Source organism: Schistocerca piceifrons, chromosome 4, assembly GCF_021461385.2.
Source record: "Schistocerca piceifrons isolate TAMUIC-IGC-003096 chromosome 4, iqSchPice1.1, whole genome shotgun sequence".
In the NCBI taxonomy this organism is placed as follows: Eukaryota; Metazoa; Arthropoda; class Insecta; order Orthoptera; family Acrididae; genus Schistocerca; species Schistocerca piceifrons.
This window is the reverse complement of record NC_060141.1, coordinates 74,926,318-74,950,832: the sequence shown is the minus strand read 5'-3', so window position 1 is coordinate 74,950,832 and position 24,515 is coordinate 74,926,318. Positions and strand designations below refer to the sequence as shown.

General features: G+C 38.0%; 1 protein-coding gene across 1 annotated transcript in view; it reads left to right on the top strand.

Annotated features, from left to right (window-relative positions):
* The window catches only part of LOC124794804 (bromodomain adjacent to zinc finger domain protein 1A), a 148,530-nt gene that overhangs the window by 54,359 nt on the left and 69,656 nt on the right, over positions 1–24,515 (top strand). Inside the window, 8 exon segments of the mRNA XM_047258460.1 lie at positions 1,248–1,413; positions 6,749–6,938; positions 7,738–7,947; positions 18,798–18,939; positions 18,942–19,156; positions 19,376–19,555; positions 19,672–19,767; positions 19,861–19,909. Of these exon segments, the coding sequence (XP_047114416.1) occupies positions 1,248–1,413; positions 6,749–6,938; positions 7,738–7,947; positions 18,798–18,939; positions 18,942–19,156; positions 19,376–19,555; positions 19,672–19,767; positions 19,861–19,909 (1,248 nt within the window).

Genomic DNA, 24,515 nt, shown 5'->3' with positions numbered 1-24,515 from the left:
TGTGTTTTCTGGCCCATTTTTGTCACATTTCCCTTATGCATCTCCACTCGTGCCATTTCCATTCCATAATTTTGTTGGAATTTTGTCACCATTTTCATTAGTTCCCTCTGCCTTTTTTCTCTCTCTTACATTTTTTCTTATCACTTCACTAAAATATTTATGTCTTCATTGAATTTTTTTTTACGTATATACTTACAGTTCACCATTATTTGCTTGCCATTTCTGTTTTTTGCCTGCACCTTCTGTGTAAGCTAGTTGCTCCCTCAGTAACAGTTTTTCGTGTTCTATGCTTCACTGTTTCTTGGTGCAGTTTCTCTGAAAGTGACAAATAAAAATGATAGACCGACAGTTACAGTTCACATATGTTGATCAGATTTTGTTACGCTTTTGTTTGTTGTACTCCAGGTGCTAGCTTTGTGGAATTGTCATCAATATTTGTTTTTTATTTTTTTCCTGGCCTTTATCCCATATTTTCATGGGATGAATATGTTAATTCATGGATTTGGTAAAGTTGGTAGAGGGTGACTGAATGCCTTAACCACCCCCCTCCCCACCACCCTCCCTCTACACCACCACCACCACCACCACCACCACCACCATCACCGTCACCACCACCCACCTCACCCCGTGAGGACAGTTTTTGTGCACCCCATATGGCTGCGTCTTGTGTTATCCCATGTGAAAGTGTGCAAACATTTTTCTAAATGTTTCTGACTCGTGCAGCTGAGAAGGGACATGGTACCACTAGTTGTATGTGAAAAACCACCTAATAGCCACATCCAGTCTGCCTGGCACACCAACCATCATTGTTAATCCCAAGGGCAGATTTGGTTGGGGACCTCCCTGAACCCCAGAAGTGGCATGCTAACACTCCCAGCTATCCGTGCTGGTTAAGAGTTGTCATTGTCATCATTACATTTGCTATAATAACATTGTGAGCAGTATCTTGTTTGGCTCAAAAGTAGTGAACTTAACTACAAAAAGTAAAAATAAAAGGAGGGTTGGTGTGGTGGAGGCGGGGGGTTACTGATGTAAAAATGTTTTGTTCCTGCATGATGTAAATATCTAACGCACCTGTCTCACCTTACTTATTTAATGTTTTGAAAACTAATTTTTATCATTTTTGTTTAACCTTTTTTCTGAAATAATGTAAATATAAATTTCAGTCAGTGATACTGTATTTTTAACCATTATTCAGAAAGTCCTGCTGTGAAGAAAAGTGTGTACACAGTGATTTTCTATTGCAGGTGATAAGCTCATTATCCTTACTTGCCTCATAAATCAGATACTCACATACACTCGTTTGCGGGATGTTATTGATGAAAGAGGTGAAAAAATGCGACAAGCCAAAGCTGAGTTGCGCAGTCATCAGTTGGCCGATATGAAGAAGGAAAAGGAAGCACAAGCACTTAGGTAATATTGCAGTAACTATCTCTTTGTCGTCATGATGCAAAAAATATTAGCAGTATCTGTAGTAAGGCTAAAGATTGTATACTCCAGTTTCTGAAATGTTGCACATAGTTGGCTACATGTTCTCATTTTTCTATGTGCATTTAACTTGTGGTTAATGACGGCAAAGTAGAGGTAATTGTCCATTGTTAGGTGTAGGGCAGTCTTTGACTTCGTGAAATATTCACCTATATTTCTAATTCTCCGTAATTGACTAGTGATTAATTTGAACACTTTGTATGTAAAATATTGGGTATAAAATTATTTTCAAACTGCAATTTGTCATCACACGTACATTAAAGATGTATGAATTATTTTGTTAGTAGTGTATACATTGTGAAATGAAGTGTGGGTTTTTTAACTACCTTAAAAACATTTTTACACAGAATGTTTTATGTATAGTATTTTCACTGTTGACACTCTGTGTTCCACTGAATTACACATTGGATTTTCAGCTACAGATACCCTCATAACTGAAAAGATTATTGGTTCACATATTTGAGGAGACAAGGAGCATGTCTAGTGCCCCAGGATCAAACCAACAAAAGATCCGTGTGATCCCCCACACCTGTGTTCCACAAATGGTATAATAAAACACATTTCCCCTGCAAAAACATTAACTGCGGTTGGTCAGTTAAAGAACTGTACTTTTTGTCTTAAGATCAATTTTCAACAAAATTAAATGTAACCCAACATCATAAATCCTATATATTTAGAAATTCAGTAGTAGTAGTAGTTCTCAAGTAGATATCATTTCAATTTGTTTTTAATACTTTCATTATCTGCTAACTCCCGTAATTCATGAGGTAGAGAGCAAATTTTTCATGGCTGAATACTTTGTTCCTTTCTGTGAAAGAGTAAGGTACACTTTTGGATTATGGAGGATATTTTTGTTCTTAGCATTATGCTTATGAATGCTACTGACTTCAAATACTTTGCTATTCTCTCCAACAAACTTCATAAGAGAGTGAATGTAGTGTGAGGCTGTTCTTAGTATACCTAATTTTTTTTAAATGGTTATGTACGTGAAGACTGAGGAGAGACACCATGTTTCTGTACAATGAATACTTTCTCTGTGTGGAATTACCCTAGAAAATTGTTCCACATGACATCACTGAATGGAAGTACGCATTGTGAGCTTATTTTTTTATGCTTTCAAACCAAAATATGTAATTACATGTAGAGAAAATGTTGCTGAATTTAAGAAGATATGTGTTTCTTCATTCAAGTTCTAATTATTATGCGCACCCAGGAAATTTTAATTATCTGTTTTACGTATTTTCTTTACCCCATGCTATTGTTATTGAAGATGATATATCTTACCTAGAATCTATTAAATACTTTTGGATATATCACTTGTTGGTCATTACACTGTTGCAGCTCTGTTGGGCGTGAGTATTCATACAGGGTTAAGCAGAAATGCCACACTTGGCAGTCAGCATCTGGTTCCTCATCCCAATTCAAGGCAAAAGTTTACCTAACAAAACCTAATCCTGTCAATAGGTTTAATTGAAATGGGATTTAAAAAATGAGGCTCTGGAGCTGCTGTAACTTATGCAATGTGGCCAAGAACAGGAAACACACATGCTGCGCTGTGACAGAATGGTCCCATAATCTCAGTGAGACGAGACAATGCAGTTGGGGAACGGATATGCAGACTTGCCAATGTTAGAGTTGTCTTTGCACCAAACTCGCCCCCCCCCCCACCCCCCGCCCCCTTTCCCCCCGTCTCCCCCACTTGAAGCATCAAATTGTACCCAATTTACGCCTCCACAAAGTGTTATCTTGTGTTTCTGTTACCATTACCTTTATTTAAACATGAACTTCTTACAGATCTAATGACCTCTTTGTTTCGTCTGTGACACAGAGCCCGGAGAAAATATGTAATGAATGCCAAGAAAGCTATAAATGGAGATTTCTTTACTGTCACAATCTTTATTGCGGCCTTAAAACAGCAACCTCAGGTGAAAACAGTCTTATTAGCCCGCCAGGGTGCCCACAACATTCATAGTCAAAAATCAAACTCTTAAAGAGGGAAGTCATCAGAATAAGTAAAACAGGACATCATGGCGAATAATGTGTGGAGCACATGTGATGGTTGCAAGGGTACAGCACAGAAGACGGTCAGGTGTGTACTATAGCGAGGCTGATTGTGACAATTAAGAAATTGCCAATTACAGTTTCCTTGCGGTTTTTACTTTCACTCATTATGAAGTTTAAGGGCTGTGGCTATCTGCATTACGAAGTTTTATGTGATCAATACAAAATAATAGTGGATACAGTTATTTTGTCTGTATCTAGTGATCTACAACAAAACACAGTAGGTAGGCCATGTTAGATTGCATGTAATGCTGTACACATTAATTCCATTCTGTATGTTTGATGCCCAGGCTTGTCTTCACGGAAGCAATATGTACATGTAGGAGCAGTGTTCACTTTAGAGATGATGTTCAAAGCGACCTCTTTGCATTTGCAAATGCTTCTCCACTAATGTTTCTCCACTTTCTGGCTTATACTTTGCTGGATCCTCTGCAACAAACCTCCATCCACCTTTTGCCGAGGTGATATGCACGCGAACTGTTAGGGTCATATACATCCACGGATGGAATGCTATAGACTTGTTCCTTTGTTTGTCCCCACAAATGAAAGCTTGGTGGATTAAGGTCTGGGGAACATGGAGACCAGAACACTGGACCTCCACGACCAATCAGTTTTCCTGGAAACTCTTCATTTTGAGTTGTTACGTACATTCATTCCAAAGTATAGCGGTGCACCACCATACTGAAACCATTGCTGTCACCGAACACCAAGTGGAACATTTTCTAATGCATCATGTAAAGTGTTGCAAAGAAACACATGATACAGGGTCACATCTAACGTGTCCGCAACAGGTAAGGGCCCAAAAGTAATCCTCCCACAATTCCAGCTCACAGGTTTATGCCAGAGCATGCCTAAAAGCCATGTTCACGGGTGATATATGGGTTGTGTTCCAACCAATAATGGCTGTTGTGCAGGTTGAAAATACTTTCACGAGTGATGCTAGATTTATCAGTCCGTATCATGTTATTTGTAAAATGTTCATCTTCACTTGGTGCAAAAGCCACTCACAAAATTGTACTTGTCAAATGTGGTCTTCTGGCCGCTGGTGTTAAGTTTATTTGTAATGATATGGATGCAGTTCTTCATAGTACAGTGCTTCGACAACCAGTCTTTGAGATAATCTGGAACTGCTTTGCAATGTCATGGGTACTTTGCCGACGTGATTAGTGAATAGTTTCAAGAATCACATATTCGGTTTTACCGACCTTTATTCTTTACTTATGGACAAAATTAACCAATTTTCTAAAGGTGTTGCTTCAGGCTAATAAAAAACATTCTTATCGGGATGGTGCCTTTGAGGATACCATGCAGCGTACGCACTAGCAGCAGCAGCAGCAGCAACTTGGTTATATGGTGCGCCCAGCCTTAAAAGCATATCAACACATTCATCGTTTGTGTACCCCACCGGGATGCTGCCCTTCATGAACTCCACAGGACCAACTATGGTTGTGCACTGTGCAATTAGTAGACACATGCATGCAGTTTTATGTTATAGGCTGTCGTGATGCAACAAAAATGTCCTGCTTATAAATAACAAGAGCTAGGGAAGGGAGTGTAAAAAATAAAAAAGGAACCTGATGAGGATTTGAACCTTAGCTCTAAGGTGGATGTGGGTTAGATATCCCAGTAGTCTACTCAGTGAGCTATGACTGCTGGTACGGCAGTGCAGGGTAATACATGTTCTTACGTACATTCTGGTGTGCTGCACGATGTGACACTGTTGTCAGCTCCTTGTTTTCATTCATGTGTTATCCGATTTTCCTAGATAAATTTTTGTCGTGAATCTGAATGAGGAGTTGCGTGCCATCCCCAAAAGTGTGGCATTTTTTCTTCACCCCCTTTCTTTCTTCACCCCCCCCCCCCTCCCCCCCTGCCCCTCCCCATAGAGAGTGGTCCCAGAACTGAAGCCTCCATAACACTAGTAATTATTTGCAACCACTTGGAAGAAAATTAATCATGAGTTATCTGATATGTTCCTTGGCTTCCTATCGTTTAAATATGAAGTGAACCACATACTCATTGTACCCCAAAAGGCATAAACTATATGCTTCTCCAAAATAATGCTGTGATGTGCACTAGGAAATGCCTTAGACAGCTCGTAAATATTGTGGTAAATGAAATTGTCTTTCAGACATTTTAATTTACGAACAGTCAAGTGATGGATGACATGTTCAGTTGAAGGATCTAAATCAAAGGCAGATCATGACTGATTCAGACTATCACATTTGCAGATATGCACAGACATTCCTTAATACGTTACCTGTCTCAAAACTTTTGATAGAAGGTAACGAGAGGTGATTGTGTGTGTGTGTGTGTGTGTGTGTGTGTGTGTGTGTGTGTGTGTGTGTGTGTGTGAGAGAGAGAGAGAGAGAGAGAGAGAGAGAGAGAGAGAGAGAGAGAGAGCAGATATGCTGCTGTTATCAAATACTGCCCAATTCTCCCCATAAGCCTGTCCATGCACACAATTGCACTGACTAAGGATCGGTGTTTGTGAACTAAGCATGTGCATACCTACTGCTCCAACACCTCTATTACATGGCAAGTAGTTATCTCTACTTGTTCCAATTTTTTGCAGGAAATTTTTGTTGCATTAATGTATTAAGAAGAAACATGATCAGGCAAATTGAAGTAATAAAGATTTGTAAGTTCATTAGGAAAAGCTTTATGTATCACATAAAATTCTACCTTTTCATGTGATACGTAAAAACTCACTTTATTCAACTTTTGTATCACTATCATGGGGAGGGGGAAGGGAAACAATGTTTTACATGGATAGCAAACTACTTCTTCATCTGTTCCATAAAATTTCGGGTGTACAGCTGTATAAATTCAGCTTCTTCTCCTAATATTTCGCCTGAATACCGTCCAGTCGTCTTCAGAGTCAGCCGAGGTGACTGACACTCCAGCACTTGCTCCATCCTTTTCACCCAAGGATTGAACCACTCGGGTGAAAAAGGACGGAGCAAGTGCTGGAGCGTCAGTCACCTTGGCTCACTCTTAAGATGATTAGATGGTATTCAGGCAAAATATTAGAAGAAGCTGAATTTGAGTGGCTGCACGCCCGAAATTTTATGGAACAGTTTTTATGCTGCGAGAACATGAAGATGCACATATTTCTTTATCGTTCGTTATTTTAGTATAATTTTACTGTCATTGTTCAGGAACATAGTCTGTACAAAAAATGTATCCATATTTTCAGAATAAAAGAAAAGAAAGCAGCTCGCATGAAACTCAAAGGCCTCCAACCTATAGATGATGACATTGTTGATACTCGAACTCCTGAAGAAAAGGAACAACAAAAGATAAAAGCTGAGAAGGAAGTGGCAAGGAGAAAATTAGAGGCTGAGAAGAAAGCGAAAAATCTGTACGCTGCTGCTATTATCTATCAGGTAAGTAAATTATTGAAGATAGGACAGCATTTAAAACTATATTTTAATAGCTGTGAAGAGCTAGAGGCAGTTTTGAGAATTGGCACATCAGTTTTCCTCTTAGTGTGGAATAACTGATGTTCACAGGAACTGAATGATGCATCCAATACATTAATTTCAGTTACTGTGTGTGTGTGCAGGGCATCTCTCCGTAAAGGGGTCACTAGATTTCCTTATTAAATCAGAGTAACAGGAAACAGTAAAAATAACAACAGTTTGCATAAAAATTGTGTAACACAAATGTCTTTTTTTTATACTTTAGTCTCAGAATTTTGTGACTGGAATTATTCTGTTAACTTTTAAAACGCACTTTCATTAGTTGCACTCTTTTCATTAATATTTCCAACATTTGAAAGAAGTAAGTGTAAAGCTCTCATGCCATTTCCATTTGTGTAATGTCAAAATCTTACAAAGCATTGCTCTTGGTCCTCTGACTCGCTCACTGTTTCCATTTGTTACTTATTTCTCAGTTGCACAAACTACTGAAGATAGAGTACAAGGAAATTGGGAAGATGAGAGCTCAAATAGAGATTTTGGTTGTCTGAGATTTCCCTGAATCACAGAATCCTGTGTTGTTGTTGTTGTTGTTGGTGTGTGTGTGTGTGTGTGTGTGTGTGTGTGTGTGTGTAAAGTTCATTATAACATACTCTTGTCATTAACCCTTCACTTCAATTTGATTTTGTTTCTTTTACAATACGGGTAAGTTATATTGGTCAGCAAAGGTTTTATAATAATTGACAGCAAATATTTTTCTTTAAAGGTGCTACCCCTCGGCACCGATAGAGCTCATCGTCGCTTCTGGGCATTTGCGTCGTTGCCAGGTCTGTTTGTGGAGCAGGATTCAAGTGCTGCTGGATCCTGTCTGCCGTATCCAACCCCATACAATGCTAATCTAGCATCTCAAACTGATGACTCCATTTCTTATGTGCGCAAACTTTTTGAACAGGAGCGAAATAGTGGTAGTGACAAGGTAAGTGACTTCAGTTTACACCATTCTGCTGTTGCAGTATTAGAATAAAAAGTGCAAGAGATACAAATTTCATTGCAACAAAGTACTTAACAATTAAGTTATGGTAATAATAATACTCATTACTATTGATTGCAGTGAATAATGATGATTTGACTCTTTCTCTTTCCCTGTAAACCTTTATTTTCCCTGTATCTTCGATATTCCATCATTTTTATACATCAGTACTGCATCTAATTTCCATTTCATGTTTATATGTGGCTGATAGAATTGTAAACTAATATAACAACAAAAATAATCAATTATTGGTGTGTGTGCTCCTGCCACCACTTGGTGTGTCAGTGATAGAATTGTAGGCACGTTTCATTAGGAAAAGCTTCATTTTCTTTGGGATTTCAGATTACAAGTTTCCACACGAGAACTTCTAACAAACTAGCCACATCAAGCCACAGGTTTCTGATTTCATGACTAACTGTGGGGAGGGGGAGCAAGCTGAGCTTTTTTCATACTGAGCTACATGGGTCTTTACTTCTCCAGTGCGCAATGAGTCACTTTGTAATAGCTACTGTGAAGGCAGGGATTGTGTTTTTAGATTGTGGCAGCAGCCACCAGAAGAAACTTGTGGTCAGAAGTTGATAGACGTCAGCCAATCAAGAACTAGGGAGCCCTCAGTCAGGACATCAGGCACAAATAGTATTCACACAATTCCCTATATCCACAGTGGCATAATGGGAGTACAGTAAAAAGCTGTTTTCCCTTGAATAGATATGGTGCTAGTATCATGAAATTTCATTCTTATTATATTGGTATGTGTTAGTGGTAACATAAAATGTTTCTTACAACCACTAAATAATAGTGTTTATATTCCTTTGTCACTAATATTTCATATTTTATTGATTTAATTTTTGAAATATATATTACCAAAGAGAATTCGTCAAAAATTGGTTAACTTGTTTCTGTAACATGTCAACTCCAATTGTTTCAATGGTTGAAGAAGTAGGCAATTTAAGTCGAATGTTGCCATGTGTTTCTAGTAATAATTGATGTGAGGATGTCCCAAAACCGTAACGACAGACAAAATTAATAATATATTGCATTGGGCAATAGATGATGAAGGGTGTAAGAAATAGCTGATGCCCTAGACATATCAAAAGTAGGTGAGTGCTAAATTTTTGTTAAGAATTGGGTGTTAGAATGCAAGAGGGAGGTAACCCACACAGAGATGGAATGAGAGATTTTTTAGTGTTGTGTTTGTCTTTATTGTGTGAAACTGAGCCAATTAAGTAATATTTTTGGTCCGTAAACCATTATTTGTAGTCTGTAAAACATAGGAAAATTAAAATCGTTTAGTAAAATCCACTGTTTATGTGAAAAATGAAATTTATGAAGTGAGTTACTTTTATAACAGGCCACTTTTCATCAATTATTTGTTTTAAAATTAGGTTCAGATTCACTTCAATGTGAATTCCTTCACACATTTGAGGTTGACCAGTAGTGTTTGAGGAAGTCACACTGACTCTAAGCTGCCATATGTATTGAAAACTATACTTACTTCCAGCCATCTGGATCATCATCATCCTACTCTTCTTCTTCCTCCCCTCGCTATTTGCACCTTCGGTGTATGGCTGAAGAGCATGGCACATGTCATGATGGTTTTTGGGGATGTTAAGCAGCAAGTACATAAAAGTCTTTCTGTTTCTCAGCAGTAATCTTTCTGTCACCAGGATACAAGCACTTTACATTTTATGAGTATGAATGAGCTGCAGTGGGGTTGACATCTGTCGATGTTCTGTTTTTCCAAGGTTGTCCAGGACTTTGAATAAAACTTCCTTCCAAAAAGCCAATGGATAGTAATTTTCTTTACATGAATGATGCTGAGCATCCTGGCTTCGACCTACACAAATTTTGCAAAATGCTACCCAGACATGTACGTCATTTTCTCATCTGGATTTGAAGTTGCTACTTGAAAATCTTGAAAACCTTCCTTGGCCGTCCTCTGCACACAGAAAAGGTTCTTTGCATGAGCCTTCTCTACCAGTTTGTACCAGTCCTCTGGAGTAAAGACATAGTTCATTTCCCTAATCTCTTTCCTTCCATTACAAGGACATTCTACCTGATGGACTTGGTATTATTCTTGTTATGTGCAGGTATTGGAAACAAATAAAAACTTATGTTTTACCATGTGTTTTCTGGGTCACTTAGAAATCTAAGTAAACAAGATCAAACAATGGAAAATCGAGGATGGGATGTAACAATATTGAAAAGGAAAGTTGCTACTCACCATATAGCAGAGATTCTGCAAATAAAGCTTTTGGCCAGTAAGACCTTTGTCAAAAATAAAAAATAAACACACACACACAAAACACAACTCACATGCACGACTTGTCTCAGGCAACTGAAACCACACTGCTAAGATGCAATTTTTGAGGTACATATTAGTATTATATATGTGAATATCAAAGTTGACAACTTCGCTAGGTATAATGGTTGTTGGAGGAGTTTTCTGCAAATCAACAGATATTAAATGAAAGTCAGATCCCCCCCCCCCCCCCCCCCATGTGGCATTTAGCTTGATACTAGTTCAGAACACTGTAAGCATCTTCAGGTCGAGTTTGATGGAAGTGAATATTCCTGTTGTTTGGATATCCATGCATGACACATCTTAAGAGTATCAGTATGAAGGATCTTTAAACTTCTATTGAATGTTATTTTGAAAACACTCTACAAACCATTCCTTTCATTTTCATTTCTGTATATTCAGAACCTTTCAGCTACAGATTTTGCAGAACAAATATATTTCCTTACCGATCTCTTCCTGCTAAGGCACTTGTACAACGGAAATATTTTTGTATTTTCATTTACCATATTTTCCTCTTTGATCAGCACAAGATGATGATTTGCAGGCTGAATTTTCTTGTGTTTGTGGATCATGAGACTTGTCACCAGACTAATCAATGTCATTATGCATTTCATGAAGAATGTCAGATGTTTGTGTACACAAGTCTCCTAAGGTAGTAGGTAAAAAATTCCTAGGCAACATATGTATCACAAAATGCTTTTGCACAAGCCCTTACTGAAACACCATTCACATTCTTTATGCAGTACATATAGAACAACTTTCTTTTATTTTTACTGTCAAGAAATGCATTATTTCTACACACACTGTTGCGTGCTTTGCTGTCTCCAGCTATGGTAACAGTGGTAGTTAAATTTAGTTCCACTTTCATATTGAAACATAACAGTTCAAGGCCACCTTAATAATTGTCCAAATAACAATATATCCCACTAATGGGTGCTAGTGGCTAAAGATGATGATTTTTGATTATTTCTTCACTGATTCTGCATGCAGTTGTGCTCACCATGTGTGAATAAACAAATTAATTGCTCACTGTTGCCGTACTATTTAGCAGAAAACTCCAAACTCATATTTTATCAACATGTGTAAACGGTCCATTTATTTTGGTGCAGATTGAGTGCAAGTAACCATTCCTTGTGAAATCTGAATGCACCTGCTATTGCCTCGCATAAAAGTACACAGTGGGTAATGCGTTGGCATTGTTGAACTTGGATGAATGTAGGTGAAGAAACACTTCGCTCCGAATATTCTAGAGAACAAGCTACGCATAAGAGGTACAATTGACAGTAAAACCACTATCAATAATCAGTAGGAATACCTCTTACAAGCACTGTGATTTTTGTGATGGTTTCACTTACAATTGTTTGAGGCTGCTGCAAACATTTCAATACTGTAACTGAGTCTAGTAATGCAATGTTTTGCTCTTGTAATCAGACAAGTATCTCTTTAAATGAGCTACATATTAAAAGTAGGATAAAGGTTTTGTTGCACTACCTTGTGGTGCTCTTGCTTGGACATTAGTTACAGACATCTACTCCTCACTGATTACATGTCTTCTGTTTGCTGTGTTGTTCTAAATCCAATCATTTACATATTTTATTATTCTGCACATCCACATTTTTATCTCATGTTCAGTTTGTATTTAACATTTTTCACAATCCGATGTGGTATCACCATAAATACTACCACCTAAAAGGTTTTGGAACCCACAAAGAAAGCAAACAAAACATCAAAAAGTGAACAATGATTGTAGTGTCCATGCTGTTCCTTTAGCTTAGCAATCAGTGTCAACAAAAGTAGTCATATTCTATCAGTTTGCTGTAAAAGTGTGGAGCACATTTTTTGCTTGTGTCCTCTAGTTGTGCACACATTCTTGAGTTCCTTCTTGAATGCTAGAACTGCTGGTACTCTATCCCACTTTTATGGGATACATTGTAACTTTTGAGATCGTCCGTAAACAACTGTTACTGGAGTGGTCAGGTCAGTTAAGCTAATGTGGAGTCTTCCTGTAGCAAAATACTTTAATGGATTTCAGCATCACAGTGTATGTATTGTTTCAAGGTCTATGTAATGATTGAAAGGAAAGAATTGGCATGACCATCTGTGAAACTATTTTTGGCAGCAGCGATCGGAATAAACTTTTGTTTTGATACGTGTATCAGATTTTGACTTTTTTGTTATCCCCTTTGTACGACCAAATATTCATATGGCATAATACGTATCACATCAGGCAGGGGGGGTTACCTTCGTAGTCTCAGATGTTATTGAATTTAGCATATGTTAAAATTCAGGAGTAAGTAAAAAACACACTTTTTTTTTGTTTTCGACAAAAAAATTCCTGCTCCAAGATACAGGTCTCCCAAGATGATGCTGCAAACACTATTTTGAAGATGAGAATTCTGGAAATTTTTTAAAATGCTGTATCTCTGCAACAGTTCTAATTATTTTATTAGAGGTTTTTTTAAGAAAGAAAAGAAAAAGATAATTGCTTTGTGATTACAATGATATCCTCCTTTTGGACATATCTGTCAAAGTTCTGTTACTGGCGCCTTTGAATTTTTTTTATAATTTACAGAAAATTATTATTATTATTATTATTATTATTATTATTATTATTATTTTCAAAATGCCGATCCAGAAAAGTTAGATTTTTTTCTGTTGATTAGTGCCATGTAGTACTATATTCACTGTGAAGGAGAGCTTCCACTTCTAAGTTGGACAGGTTGTATTTTAAAAAGTCTTCTCTCTCTCTCTCTCTCTCTCTCTCTCTCTCTCTCTCTCTCTTTCTCTCTCCTTTTTTTTTAAAAAAAAAAAACTTTCAATGGTATTGTATGTCTTCACTGAAGTTGTCACTTTGTTGAAATTTCTTGTCAGTTTCTTTGTTGTGGTTGTTCATTGTAGGTTTCTGTATTGTAGTTGTTCAGTGCTAATTTGTTTACTGAAGAGGCTTCCAAGAAATCTGAGACCATCTAGTGAGTTCTGTGTTTTCGTGAGGAATTTGCCAGTTGACACAGTTGCAGTGTGTTTTGTGAGGAGAACTGTTTGAAATGTCTCCTGACTGGGGCCACAGGAGAGTGAAGTATGCTGACTATTTGCATGTCTATAAAAGAGTGATATTATTATTAGTATTATTATTATTATTATTATTATTATTATTATTATTATTATTTACATTTTATGTCCTTCATTGGACCACTCTGGTGGGAAAACCATATCTTAATGGGTTAGGAGGAAATGCCAACCCAAAAACCTGAACATCTAGGGTTGTGCCTGTGCAGTTAACAACCGTAGTTGTAAATCTGAGCTTGCTCCACCCAAGGTTAACTACCTTCGAAAGTCAACCATGAAAAGGTCTTTTAGGAAAAGAGTGACAAAAAAAAGGACTTTGTTCAGGTTGGGAATAAGTGTTCTCATTTGAAGACTCTGTTTCAGAGTGAAGATGTTTCCAGTGATGACTTTTTGTGTTCTAAATATTTTGACAGAATAACAACAATGACAGTATCTGAACAAGGTGAAGCCTCCCATAGTGCAGATTTTGCAACAATAGAGCAAGAATTAAATACCCTGAATCAATCGGCTACAGAGGTAGGCGGTCATTGAAGTAGAGTCATAAGCTCCATGCATCGAGAAAGCCCAGAGAAATTGCTAAAGCTACGGATGAATACCCTACAGCAAAACTAACCACACTCTTCAAAGTAGAAGTTCCATTTTCAGAAGAAAATTAACCAAAGCACTCTTTCACCTCTTGGCAGGAATTTTTCACAAATATCAATTCAGCTGTTGAATACTGGACATCCTACAGTGAAAATGTGCAAGCTTTAACTATTATTCCAGAGACTTTTCAAAGAAAACAATTTTGAACCATGTTCCATCAGTATCAAAGTACATGGTAGACAAATCAAGAAATGTGAGGTCTGTAAAAGGAGTCTTTGAAAGACGAGATCCCTATTACAGTCATGCTGTAGAAGCAGCTCAAGTTCAAATATTGCAGTCATTTTATCTGGGAAAATAAATGGGACTGTTCTTGCCAGAGTGCCAGTGCACTACTACCTAAATGGGTAGTTCTACACCCACCTAGATATGTGTGTTTATGTGTGTACTGTGCGAATTTTGAACTTTGTGCGGTAATTTTGAACTTTGTGTGGTAACTTTGAAGAACTTACTGGAGCACGTGACATGTGACACCTTGATTGGGTGTGTGAAGTCATTAGTAGTCTGTGACGTAGAGCAAGAGACTAGCTTGATTCAAGAATGTGGTGACTGTCCTGGAAAGGGATGACTGTCTTTACAGACACTTGCCCCGGAAGATGCAGCAGATAACTCTGCATAAATTACATAGGTGGCATGACAGGAAAATAAATGAATTAAGAAAACTGTTGCCCTTGTCAGTTTCATTCATGAACTTGGTAAATGGTCAGTGGAAGCAGTAACACACCAGCATCTGAAGAAATTGCAACAACGCCACCTTGTAGGAATGAAAGGGTGTGTACAGGCTGAAGAAGTATATTCAATCAATGCTTCACTGTGATTTTGCTGAGAACTGGTCTGTAATTCTCCCACAAGAAGAACAATGTCATATTTTCAAAACAAGACTAAAAGTGTTGCAGTTATAAAAGATGACACAGGACATGACTTAGCACATGCTTTGCTGCAATGTGCAAAATTCTTCAACTGCAAACAGGGGCAGAGAACATCATTATTTCAGATGGTGCTCCGAATCATTTTAAAAATTGTTTTCAGGTGTTTGAATTGAGTAAGTCATTTTTGCCAACTGACTGGGTATACAGTGCTGCTGGTCACAGGAAGGGGCTTTGTGATGTTCTAGGAGGCCTGCTGAAGCACCAAGCTACAAAACATAATCTTTCCAGACCAAATACAGCTGTAATTCAGAATGGTGAGAATTTTATGAGAGTCGTGAAATCTTACACATCAACAGCCCTCATTCTTTTGTCCAAAGAGGAAATTGAAGAATTCCGTGAGCAGAAAAAAGAACAACAGTCCAAACAAACTACTCCTGTGAAAGGAATTCAGAAGACACATTTTTGGACTCATATTGCATGCATTTTAAAGAGCAGCAAAGAAGAAATTTCCTTTGTTCAGCCAACACTTCAGAAACAGCACGATAATATTCAGATTCACAACCTGAGAAGGGGGATGTTTGTGACGTGTGTGTATGACTGTGACTGGTGGATTGCAGAGATTATAGACACCAGTTATGAGTTAAACGAAATTGTAGTGAACTTTGTGCTACCACATAGACCAGCTGCTGGATGTAGGTTTCCAGCTGAAGGACGGGACAGCAACGATGCCATCAGTGCTCACTTCCTGTTCACAATGTTTTGAAGATTTTAAGTGCTCCGGTTCCTATTTGTTCAACAGGAAGGCATCACTCTATATCAAAGGAAGATACTGAAGCTCTGGAACACATTTTTAGTTCATTGACTGGATAATTTCAGTACAAAACACAGTGCACAGAAATTGTATAAATTGACCTTTCACATACATTTTGAAACCATTTAAAAAGCTTGAAAAATGAGTCTCTTACTCATCTTTCAAAACTGAAATTATGTTAAATAAGACCAAGTTTTGATTTTTATGAACCTGTTATGTGATAATGTAATAAAACAGGTTTAATGTATGGCAAAAATTTCAATTGTTTATAAAACCTGTTCAATCTAAAAGTGGAAGCTGTCCTTTTCAGGGAATGTAGAACTATATGGTACTAATCAACAGGAAAAAAATTTGTGTGGATTGACATTTTGAAAAAAAAAATAATAATAATAATAAAAAAAATCCATAAATTATTTAAAAAAAGTTCAGAATGCTATAGTAAAAGAACTTTGAGAGGTAAGCCCAAATGGAGAATTTCTTTGTAATCATAAAGCAATTATCTTTCAAATTAAGAAAGCCAACAAAATATCTAGAACTCTTCCAGAGATACGGCATTTAAAAATTTTTCCAATATTCACATCTTCAAAATGGTATGTGCAGTGGGTGTTGGGAGGGCTGTGTCTCTAAGCAGAAATTTTTTTGGAGAAAACAAAACAAAAAATACATATTCCCTAATTAGACCTTCATTTTAACATATGCTAAATTCAATAATATCAGAGACTATGAAGGTAAAATTTTTCCCTAGCCTGCCTGAATTAATATGGAGTATGCCCTGTGATGATGATGATGATGATGATGATGATGATGATGATGTGATAACAGTTCAGTAGATGAGCTTTTGCTTTCCAAATTCTATACTGCCCTGCCATAAAACAGTAACTACACTCATTTTGTTTGAGTTCAGTTCCATTTGTCTGTAGTGCTATGGCTCATTTGGATTTAGTAATGCAGCTTCCGACACTATAATAAAAACCTTTTCTATATCATTGTTAAATCTATTTTTTTCACTGTTATCTGTTGATACTTCCTAATATTAATCTTAAAATGTGTGTTATAGATCCTCCCCATTTTCCATTTCGGTGCCAAATATTACAAAATCAATCTCTCTCTCTCTCTCTCTCTCTCTCTCTCTCTCTCTCTCACACACACACACACACACACACACACACACACACACACACACACACACACACACACACACACACACAGAGAGAGAGAGAGAGAGAGAGAGAGAGAGAGAGAGAGAGAGAGAGAGAGAGAGAGAGAGAAGGTGTGGAGGTTAATGGGCAAGAGCTAGAGCGTGGATAATATGGAAATATGAGGACAGAGAAAGTCACCTAGATGCTGCTGGGATGTTTGTATCTTACACACAACACAAGGATGTGGTTGGGAAGATGTTAAGAGAAAAGATAACAAGTGTACTTAGGCATACAAGTGTACCAGGAATGGAGTGTGGGAGGTGGTGAAGGACATGAGTGTACCGTGAGTATCAGGAATCCAATAAAACGCCAAATCTCTGGCATCGCTGTAGCTGGAAAAAGATCCTGCAAGAACACGACCGACGATGACTAAAGAGAATTGCTCAGTGTGATATAAGTGCAACCATTCCACAAATTGCTGCAGATTTCAGTGCAGGGCCATCAACAATTCTCGAAGGCCTCCTTGTGTACCCTTGATGACTGCATGACAGGAAGCTTTATGCGTCGCCTTGGCCTGTCAACACCAACACTGAACTGTTGATGATTGAAACGAGACTCGTCCGACCAAGCAACATGTTCCAAATTTTATCAAGCGGATGGACATTTACGGGTATGGAGACAAATGTTACGAATTCATGGACCCTACATATCATCAGGGAACTGTTCAAGCTGGTGGAGCTCTGTAATTGTGTAGTGTGTGCAGCTGAGGCAATGCAGGACCCCTGATGCATCTAGATATGACTCTGTCAGGTGACACGTATGTAAGCATCCTGTCTCATCACCTGCATCCACTCGTGTTCATTGTGAATTCTGCCAGACTTGGGCAATTCCAGTGGGACAAAGGGACACCCCACACATCCAGAATCACTCCATAGTGGCTCCAGGAACACTCTTCTGAGTTTAAACACTTCTGCTGGCCACCAAACTCCCCAGAAATGAACATTATTGAGCATATTTGGGATGCCTTTCAAGTGCTGTTCAGAAGAGATCTCCACTCCCTTCATACTCTTACGTATTTATCCCCCTTCATACTCTTACGGATTTATGGACAGCCCTGTGCAGGATTCATGGTGTCAATTCCCTCCAGCTCTACTTAAGACATTAGTCAAGTCCACGCCATGTCATGTTGCAGCACTTCTGCGTGCTTGCAGGGGCCCTACATGATATTAGGCGGGTATACGAGTTTGTTTGGCCCTTCAGTGTAATAAAACTACTAGAAGTTGTGACCATTCTTCATCAGGTGGAAGGACAGAGAAGGTAACATGGCACTGTCTACAAAATGATCAGTTACATCTCAATATGTAGAGCTCTGTTAGGTGGAAGAAGGGGAAAAATATTTGACTGAAGAAGGGAGAATGAGGATTGACGCCACGTGTGACTAATTTTGGTACAGACCTGTGTAAGAGAGACTATGAAATCACGATTTCTCGGAGCTACGAGAGCTCAAGCTAGATCCTTGACGTATCACAAAATTGAAGTTCAGGTAGTTATTTGTTTCTTCTTCACATTTTAATTGCAGGATAGATTTTAAGCAGTAAAAAATGGTATGAAGGTAAATGAAATGAACACTTCTAATTTCAGATAATACAGCACATTCAGTGTAGTAATTTTAAGTTCTGTTTCTGGATTATTTTGCGTTTCTCACACAGATATTCATAGTGTGTCTGAAAGAACCTTTTTAAAAATGAGTATAAGCTTAACTTGCTATGCAGTATGATAGGAGCCTGTCTAGAAAACAAGTTGTATTAAACATGAGTTTACTATGTCTAAAGGGTGTATGTTAATTCAGTTTCATTGGTAGCTTGTGAAATTGTAAAACAGTTGCTTGTGAAGTTGGTGTATAGAAGTAGTAAATGCATTGCTACACATTAAAGAGTTAAACAAGTAATAATACTTCTTTCTTCAAGGAGAATGTCCTGTCAGCACGCATCTCAGCTCCAGGCAGCCCCAGTAAGAAGCTACTACTGGAGAAGAATGGACCATTAACAGCTCGACGTGATTCAAAAAGCAGCGTTGAAGATGACGTGGAAGATTATCCTCACAGTTGTTAGTGTGTACTGCTAGTAGTACATGTCCTGTACATAATCCAAGGCAGAATGTTGTGTGGAGTTTCTACTGTCGTGAAGAAGATATAGGAGACCTTATAAGAAGCCTTAATCGTCGAGGCATCCGGGAGAGTGAATTGCGGCAGAATCTAATACACGAACAGCCATATATTGTGGAGAATTTTCCTCGCTGCCCTACACACAAGTTGAATCCTTCATATGTAAGTACCACCATTCTTTATTTCTGTGTTACAGGTAACTTGTAAGTGTTGTGTCAGAAACAGAATTTTAATTTATCACGAAGTAAATGAATATTTATATAAAAAAAAGGTATATAACTTAGTTCAGATTGACATTTTAATATAAGAATGTCGATACAAATAGTGAATGATATGATATCGAGCATTTCCACCTTAATTTTGTATAATATTTGTTAATAGGTGGATGTAAATGAAGCACTGGCCCAAAGGAAACCTGTCAGAAATGTTACAAAATATGATGACACAAATCTTAGCTTTCCGCCTGGAACACCTATAATTGAAATTTTTGAACTTTATGTCAGAGACTGCATTCTGGAACTAGAGGAAAAGATTCATCTTGGTGGTCTGGGAGCATTGAAGGTATCACCATTTGCATTCAGCATGCAGTAATGTGACCATTTAAGCAGAACAGAGATACAATGGTGTAGCTGCCTTTAATAATTGATAGTAAACATTTGTTTCATTTTCGATTGCAGGTACCACGTCAAGAGTGGAGAACAGCACTTCTTGAAAGAAAATATGACAACATACCAAGAGCAGGAGATAGAAATAAAGTGTGGAATGACAAAAGAGTAAGATGTTTAATTTTAGTTCACTTATTTCGATTATTATTGTGGGCGATTGTATCTTGTACCTTAAGTGATCAAATATATTTCTTGTTACAGAATGATCAGATCAGTAATACTCCAGTTGAGAAAATCATTAAATATGAAGGTAAGTCAGTATCTTATATGTCTGTTTTCAGTAGCAGCTTGTGAGCCCAAAATCTTGTGCAATAATGTAAAATAGCAATCAAAATTGCCTCATGGACACAATTTTATTGTTTGCAGTAGCTGTTTGTAACAGAGCCTGACCTCGCTTATTATTGTTCTCATTACTTTTCTACATATCTTTCTCATGCTTTTGTATCTCATTACACCAAAACTGCTTGGTTATATGAATACAGATATTGAAAATGGCCTTTAAATTGTCAGAGGAGGACATAATTGAATACACAGAACATCTGCAGAGAGTTTCAGAGCTTGCAGTGTGTTTCAGAACAGGAATCCAAATATTAAAAAAGATTAAAACTGAAGAAACTGCAAAAAAGGTGGGAATTTAAGGAGATGGGACCTGGATAAACTAAAAGAACCAGAGGTTGTACAGAGATTCAGGGAGAGCATGAGGGAGCAATTGACAGGAATGGGGGAAATAAATACAGTAGAAGAAGAATGGGTAGCTTTGAGGGATGAAGTAGTGAAGGCAGCAGAGGATCAAGTAGGTAAAAAGACGAGGGCTAGTAGAAATCCTTGGGTAACAGAAGAAATATTGAATTTAATTGATGAAAGGAGAAAATATAAAAATGCAGTAAGTGAAGCAGGCAAAAAGGAATACAAACGTCTCAAAAATGAGATCGACAGGAAGTGCAAAATGGCTAAGCAGGGATGGGTAGAGGACAAATGTAAGGATGTAGAGGCCTATCTCACTAGGGGTAAGATAGATACCGCCTACAGGAAAATTAAAGAGACCTTTGGAGATAAGAGAACGACTTGTATGAATATCAAGAGCTCAGATGGAAACCCAGTTCTAAGCAAAGAAGGGAAAGCAGAAAGGTGGAAGGAGTATATAGAGGGTCTATACAAGGGCGATGTACTTGAGGACAATATTATGGAAATGGAAGAGGATGTAGATGAAGATGAAATGGGAAATACGATACTGCGTGAAGAGTTTGACAGAGCACTGAAAGACCTGAGTCGAAACAAGGCCCCCGGAGTAGACAATATTCCATTGGAACTACTGACGGCCGTGGGAGAGCCAGTCCTGACAAAACTCTACCATCTGGTGAGCAAGATGTATGAGACAGGCGAAATACCCTTAGACTTCAAGAAGAATATAATAATTCCAATCCCAAAGAAAGCAGGTGTTGACAGATGTGAAAATTACCGAACTATCAGCTTAATAAGTCACAGCTGCAAAATACTAACACGAATTCTTTGCAGACGAATGGACAAACTAGTAGAAGCCAACCTCGGGGAAGATCAGTTTGGATTCCGTAGAAACACTGGAACACGTGAGGCAATACTGACCTTACGACTTATCTTAGAAGAAAGATTAAGGAAGGGCAAACCTACGTTTCTAGCATTTGTAGACTTAGAGAAAGCTTTTGACAATGTTGACTGGAATACTCTCTTTCAAATTCTAAAGGTGGCAGGGGTAAAATACAGGGAGCGAAAGGCTATTTACAATTTGTACAGAAACCAGATGGCAGTTATAAGAGTCGAGGGACATGAAAGGGAAGCAGTGGTTGGGAAGGGAGTAAGACAGGGTTGTAGCCTGTCCCCGATGTTGTTCAATCTGTATATTGAGCAAGCAGTAAAGGAAACAAAAGAAAAATTCGGAGTAGGTATTAAAATTCATGGAGAAGAAATAAAAACTTTGAGGTTCGCCGATGACATTGTAATTCTGTCAGAGACAGCAAAGGACTTGGAAGAGCAGTTGAATGGAATGGACAGTGTCTTGAAAGGAGGATATAAGATGAACATCAACAAAAGCAAAACAAGGATAATGGAATGTAGTCTAATTAAGTCGGGTGATGCTGAGGGAATTAGATTAGGAAATGAGGCACTTAAAGTAGTAAAGGAGTTTTGCTATTTGGGGAGCAAAATAACTGATGATGGTCGAAGTAGAGAGGATATAAAATGTAGGCTGGCAATGGCAAGGAAAGCGTTTCTGAAGAAGAGAAATTTGTTAACATCCAGTATTGATTTAAGTGTCAGGAAGTCATTTCTGAAAGTATTCGTATGGAGTGTAGCCATGTATGGAAGTGAAACATGGACGATAAATAGTCTGGACAAGAAGAGAATAAAAGCTTTCGAAATGTGGTGCTACAGAAGAATGCTGAAGATTAGATGGGTAGATCACATAACTAATGAGGAAGTATTGAATAGGATTGGGGAGAAGAGAAGTTTGTGGCACAACTTGACCAGAAGAAGGGATCGGTTGGTAGGACATGTCCTGAGGCTCAAGGAATCACAAATTTAGCATTGGAGGGCAGTGTGGAGGGTAAAAATTGTAGAGGGAGACCAAGAGATGAATACAGTAAGCAGATTCAGAAGGGTGTAGGTTGCAGTAGGTACTGGGAGATGAAGAGGCTTGCACAGGATAGAGTAGCATGGAGAGCTGCATCAAACCAGTCTCAGGACTGAAGACCACAACAACAACAATCCAAATATACTCTAATTGAAAGACAACTAGAAACTGGCAGTGGCCATTATATTCCAGGCTGTGCTGAATAAAGTGACATTAATTGTGATGTGGGCAGATAAGTTTCAGCAGTCACAGATATCTCACCAAGACAAACACTTCCATCCAATCAAGCATATCATTGAGGAAGGAGTGAAATTCAGTTACCTTCACTTCTTTTTCCAATCCAAAATTGAGAAAAGTATAGGTGACTTGGGATAGTGGTCGCCTTTACTTCTAAATCATTAACTTGGGGTTATATCTTGAATGCGTATGGAAGACTACAAAAGCAAACTGTCATATCAGGAAAAAGGACCAGTGCAACTTGCAAAGAGGATCATCAAAATTTGTAGGACTGCTAATTCCTGGCAGCTGTTCCTAGATGTCACAACACTAGAACATATAAATTGTGCACAGAGACCACCAATATCCATAGGGAATGTGGAAACAACAGTATTTGTTTTTTCTCTTTCAGGGCTAGTTGCATTTGTTACACCTCTGTATGCCTGTGGTTGAAACACGTGGACTGCAGGTTGTTCATCATAGAATCTCCTACATGGAATTTCCATTGCTTAATCTAAAACGAGATTTTGAAATTAATTTTTGTGCTTTGGTGTCTGGGCGCAAAGGTAAATAAGACAAAACAGTCAAGTTTCTTTTGGTGTCAGGAATTTGGAATCATTTCATTGAAATTTCTTTGCACAATCTGGAACAAAACGTCACATGTACAGTTCTTTACCACTAAGGCCACATGCAGATTTACACATAATAAATTTGTCATTAGATTTGAGTTAGCATCAGATGTAGACATCAAATAAATATCTGTTGAACCGATTTTCATGCCTGGGAAAGGATGAACATCAACTAGAAGATCAAAACCTTTCTAAATAGGTGATCGTGAGATTTCTGGCATCATCCCTTAGAAGTGGAAGGGATCTGAAAACAGGTGTTTCCACGCCATTGTTTTGGCCATAATACTAAAGAATTAGCTTATAAGCTTAGTGGAGTGCAGTGGGCCATTCAAGAAGGGTGATACCGAAATCAGTAAGAGTGTCAAAAGCGTCACTCTATTAAACTGCCATGGTGAAAGAAGACTCAGACTTGTCCATGTATCAAAGCAAGGAAAACAAAATTGTTTTTGTTCTCAGTTTGCTACATCTAAATGTAGTAATTTGGACTGACTCAAGAGTTTTGCAGAAACTGTAAAATTCTGCAATAAAATGAAATATAGGGCAGATAATACTGGACCAGACGGATAGAAAATATTCAGTGAAAGCAACTAGCAGAGATGGAGGTGATCAATACCACATATGTAGGACTTCACCCAAAGAGGTGCCTGGTTTCTGTAGAGAGCATTTATGGGGAGGTTATTGGCTGTAAGTAACTCCTACAGAACTTTAGGGAAGAATTAAGAGACCAGCTGTTTTGAAAAATAGGTGCCAAAAAATGTTCTGCTGTAGTCAGTCCCAAAATGAATCCAAACACAAATAAAAATGACCTTAAATGAAATTTGTACTCTGGCTCGAAAAAGGAATTCTCCCTAGGTTAGCAAGTTTTCTTTCATTTTGTGTGTACCTATTGACAACTCAGTACTTTTGCTTTTTGGTGAGTGGTCTCCTTTAAGCCAGCTACAATTTTATTGCTGCCATGATTTTAGGTATATAAAAAGTCTCGTGGTTCTAGTGTTAAAAAAATATGTGTAGTATGTAGAGGAACTGGGGCTCAAGTTTAAAGAAATAGTTGACACTTCACTGAATAGGTATGTACCCAGTTCATAATGGGAGGGACCATCCATGGTACACAATCACTGAAAAGAAACTTCTAAAGAAACAGACTACTGCATAATAGGCTATTTTCCTGTGCTGAAAATATGGTTCGGATTGTAGTTGTTCTGAGTGATTAAAACATTCAAGTCACATTTACAGTCAACAGTCTTACAAAATATCTGTTAATTTTATGTAATTAAAGCTTAAAAATCATTAAACATAAAGATTTGGTCACATGATCGAAAACGCTGTGTTACTGGCTGACACTCTGGTGGATGTCACAGACTAGGAGTAAGACAAAGCTCTGTGCATGCTACAGGAGTGTGAGACGA